This window comes from Caloenas nicobarica, chromosome 28 (assembly GCF_036013445.1).
Source record: "Caloenas nicobarica isolate bCalNic1 chromosome 28, bCalNic1.hap1, whole genome shotgun sequence".
NCBI classification, from domain to species: domain Eukaryota; kingdom Metazoa; phylum Chordata; class Aves; order Columbiformes; family Columbidae; genus Caloenas; species Caloenas nicobarica.
Window position 1 is genome coordinate 2,482,047 of NC_088272.1, and position 3,657 is coordinate 2,485,703.

At 52.7% G+C, this 3,657-nt stretch overlaps 1 protein-coding gene across 1 annotated transcript; it reads right to left on the reverse strand.

Moving 5' to 3' along the window:
- Window positions 1-275: 275 nt before the first annotated feature.
- LOC135999363 (olfactory receptor 14J1-like) lies at window positions 276-1,163 on the reverse strand (the record flags this gene model as incomplete). Its single annotated transcript, XM_065652920.1, has 1 exon — window positions 276-1,163. A coding segment is annotated over exon 1 (888 nt), but the record flags the coding sequence as incomplete, so codon positions are not given.
- Window positions 1,164-3,657: the final 2,494 nt, after the last annotated feature.

The window sequence follows — 3,657 nt, forward strand, 5'->3', positions numbered from 1 at the left end:
AGTGAAAAACACATCACTACGGGACCCTTTATTTTGTTTAAATACGCACAGACCATGGCTCCTCATTTACACAGCCAGTGGTTATAAAAGAAAAGCAGACAGTGATTTAGACAGGGAATGACAATGTTATCACAATAAAAAATAACTTCAATAAAAACAGAAAATACAAATGAGAGGCTGGACCTGTAACTAGTTACATTAAAACTACTATGTAGAAGGAGAGAAGCAGTTTATTGCTTCAGAAAACACTAAGATATGAGTTTCCACAGGGCATCCTTGAGCTCCTGGTTCCTCATGCTGTAGATGAGGGGGTTCACTGCTGGAGGCACCACCGAGTACAGAACAGACACCATCAGGTCCAGGGAAGGAGAGGAGATGGAGGGGGGCTTCAGGTAGGCAAATATGCCAGTGCTGACAAACAGGGAGACCACGGCCAGGTGAGGGAGGCATGTGGAAAAGGCTTTGTGCCGTCCCTGCTCAGAGGGGATCCTCAGCACGGCCCTCAAGATCTGCACGTAGGAGAAAAGAATGAAAATAAAACACCCAAATATTACTGAGAGACTAACCACAAGAAGCCCAAGTTCCCTGACGTACGAGTTTGAGCAGGAGAGCTTGAGGATCTGGGGGATTTCACAGAAGAACTGGTCCAGGGCATTGCCCTTGCACAGTGGCAGTGAAAATGTATTGGCCGTGTGCAGCAGAGCATCGAGAAACCCAGTGGCCCAGGCAGCTGCTGCCATGTGGACACAAGCTCTGCTGCCCAGGAGGGTCCCGTAGTGCAGGGGTTTGCAGATGGCAACGTAGCGGTCGTAGGACATGATGGTGAGGAGGGAATACTCTGCACCAAACAAGAAACATACAAAGAAGACCTGGGCAGCACATCCTGCAAAGGAAATGACCCTGATATCCCACAGGGAGTTGGCCATGGATTTGGGGACAGTGATGGAGATGGAGCCCAGGTCGAGGAGGGCGAGGTTGAGCAGGAAGAAGTACATGGGGGTGTGGAGGTGCTGGTCACAGGCTATGGTGGTGATGATGAGGCCGTTGCCCAGGAGGGCAGCCAGGTAGATGCCCAGGAAGAGCCAGAAGTGCAAGAGCTGCAGCTCCCGTGTGTCTGCGAACGCCAGGAGGAGGAACTGGGTGATGGAGCTGCTGTTGGACATTTGTTGTTTCTTGCCATTCAGGCTCTCCTCTAAAAAGCAAATGACAACTTAAAATCAGGACACACTCCTCTGAGAGAGCCACTCCATTTTTTTATATAAATACCCTGAATTGAAATGCATTTCCTTTCTCTGGTGTGTGCTGAGTGTGCTGTGAGAAATAGAATCTCTGCTCCTCTGGTGCCAAGTAGCCAGGTTTGTTCTGCTGCAGTGGGGACATGGGAGCTGGGTTGTGACAGCTTCGATGTTCACAAGCAATGTCATATTTTACGCACCATTAATGGAAAAGTTCAATATCTGCACTCGTGACACTTAAGAGTGTGGTCTGCAAAGCAGAGGCTTAGCATGTCATTATCATGATTTTGTCTGTATTTTGAATTTTCCACCATCACATCTCATAACTGGATTTTTGCAGGGGTTGAAATCCTCATATATATGACTGAAAATGTGAAGAGTCTTGAGACAGGACAGGCAAAAGGGCTCATCTCTCTGTGGCTCAGTGCAGAGTCAGGAGAGCAGCTTTTACCCATTTGCCCTGTGCTTTCACTTGTGCTGCCTTAAAAACAACTTCATAAACAATCCTCTCTTTAAAAGAAAACCCAAAACTGGACTCGTACTGGAGCAGGGAGCCCTGTTTGAAAGGGCAGATCTGCAAACTCTTCTCTGTCCCAGCCCAGAGGTGCAGATGTGATGGAGAGAGCAGGACACGACCCCTCACCCAGAGAAGCAAAGGACTCTGGCAGGACAGTGCGGACCCCAAGGAAAGGCTCAGCACTCCTGGGATCCTACAGCAGAGCTGGGCCTTTCTGGGGGCAGCTGGTGAGCCCAGCAGGACAGGCAGAGCAGAGTCAGGGCTCCTGGAGATGGGATGTGCTGAAGGGACAGTCCTATCATTGCCCAGCAGACAACCCCCAGCAGCCACCTGCAGAGCAGGAGCAGAAGAGCTCCTGAACAGCCCCTGCTCTGCTGCCTGGAGCTGTCCCTGCCTGCAGCTGTGTCTCTGTGCCCAGGTCTCCTCCTGTCAGTGTCACAGACCCCATCCCAGCCGCTGTGTGCTCAGCTCTGCCCTGCAGACCCCTCCCAGCAGCCGGCACTGCCCAGGGGCAGCTCTGTGTGTGCCGGCTCTGATGGGAACATCAGACCAGCCCTGATGAGGCTGGAAAGGTCATCCTGATGCTGTTTGTAAGCCACAGTGTGTTGATTTCTTATACTCCCAGGTTTATTCACGTCTAAGAGAAATGGACCTGGAATTTCAGTGCCTCCTCCTGAGCCAAGAGATGAGTTGCTATGTCCCAGTGCCCACCCTAACAACCCAGAGTAAGAGACTGAAATAACAGATTCTTTCCCTTTCAGGTACCCACTGCCTTGCTGTACTTTTTAAAAGGTCCCCTTGGAATCTCCTTTAGTGATCTGGAGCTGAGAGCAGCCCTACACCCAGGCAGCACCCTCTCCATAGCAGAATCCTGCCCAACCAGATGTTGCTCGTTCCCCCCACAGTTTCTCCCCACAGCACCGTGGGGATCTCCCCGGGCAGGCTGAGCGCTGACCCTGGCAGGCGGCAGAGTCCCTGCCCCGGCACAGCCCTGGGGTGCAGGGACCCTGCTCTGCAGGACAGCCCTGGGCACCCCTGGGTGCTCACCAATATTCACAGCTGTTCAAAATTGCCTGACAAGAGCCCCCTCCTTATTGATCCCACAAGCTGTGGCTGTGCTAAATGGAGGAGATGCCTCCAGGAGCTACAACTGCATTGCCCTGCACCCAGAGACTTACCATGGCAAGGGCTGCAAAGATTTCTCCTCCAGTGAGCTCTCAGTCATCCTCCCCATCCTGACCACCTTTCATCTCTCTCTGCCTTGCTCGTCTCCCTGAGATCCCCAGGCAGAGCCCTCAGCCCTGCTGCGCTTTGCAGAGGAGCTGCTCCTGGGCAGAGCTGTCTCTCTGCAGCGCTGCCGCTTGCCATGAGCTCCCTGTGTCCCAGGAGCCCAGCCCAGCTCAGCAGCACAGGAGCAGCCCAAGGCGCTTTAATGACCCCTCTGGCAGGTTTGCTGCTGAGTCCATGAACATCAGACCCTTAGAGGCAATTGAGGAAACCTCTCAAGAAGTCCAAGTCATATTCAAACTCCAAAGTTTCTTGTAACGTTAATGGGTCCCACTGAGGAACACTACTGTGGAACTGACCCCAGGATCTGGTTAGAGAAGAAAACTGGAGGCAGAGATAGCAGGTCAGGAAAAGCAAGGTGAAGTCTCTCTGATGCTGAGTAAAGCTGGATGTGTTTCATTAATCAAAGAGCCAAGCCCTGACCCCTAGCCCTGGGAAGGCAGATCCTGTCCCTCCCACGTTGCCCAGGGCCCTTCCTGGGACAGTGTGATGTGGGGCTGTGCAAGGCCAAGGGCAGGACTATGGTCCCACACCTCCCAGGTTCCTGGCTGGGGACAAGGAGGCCATGAGGCCCCTGTGCTGTAAGGACAAGGTGTCTCCTCACAGGCATCAGAGCTG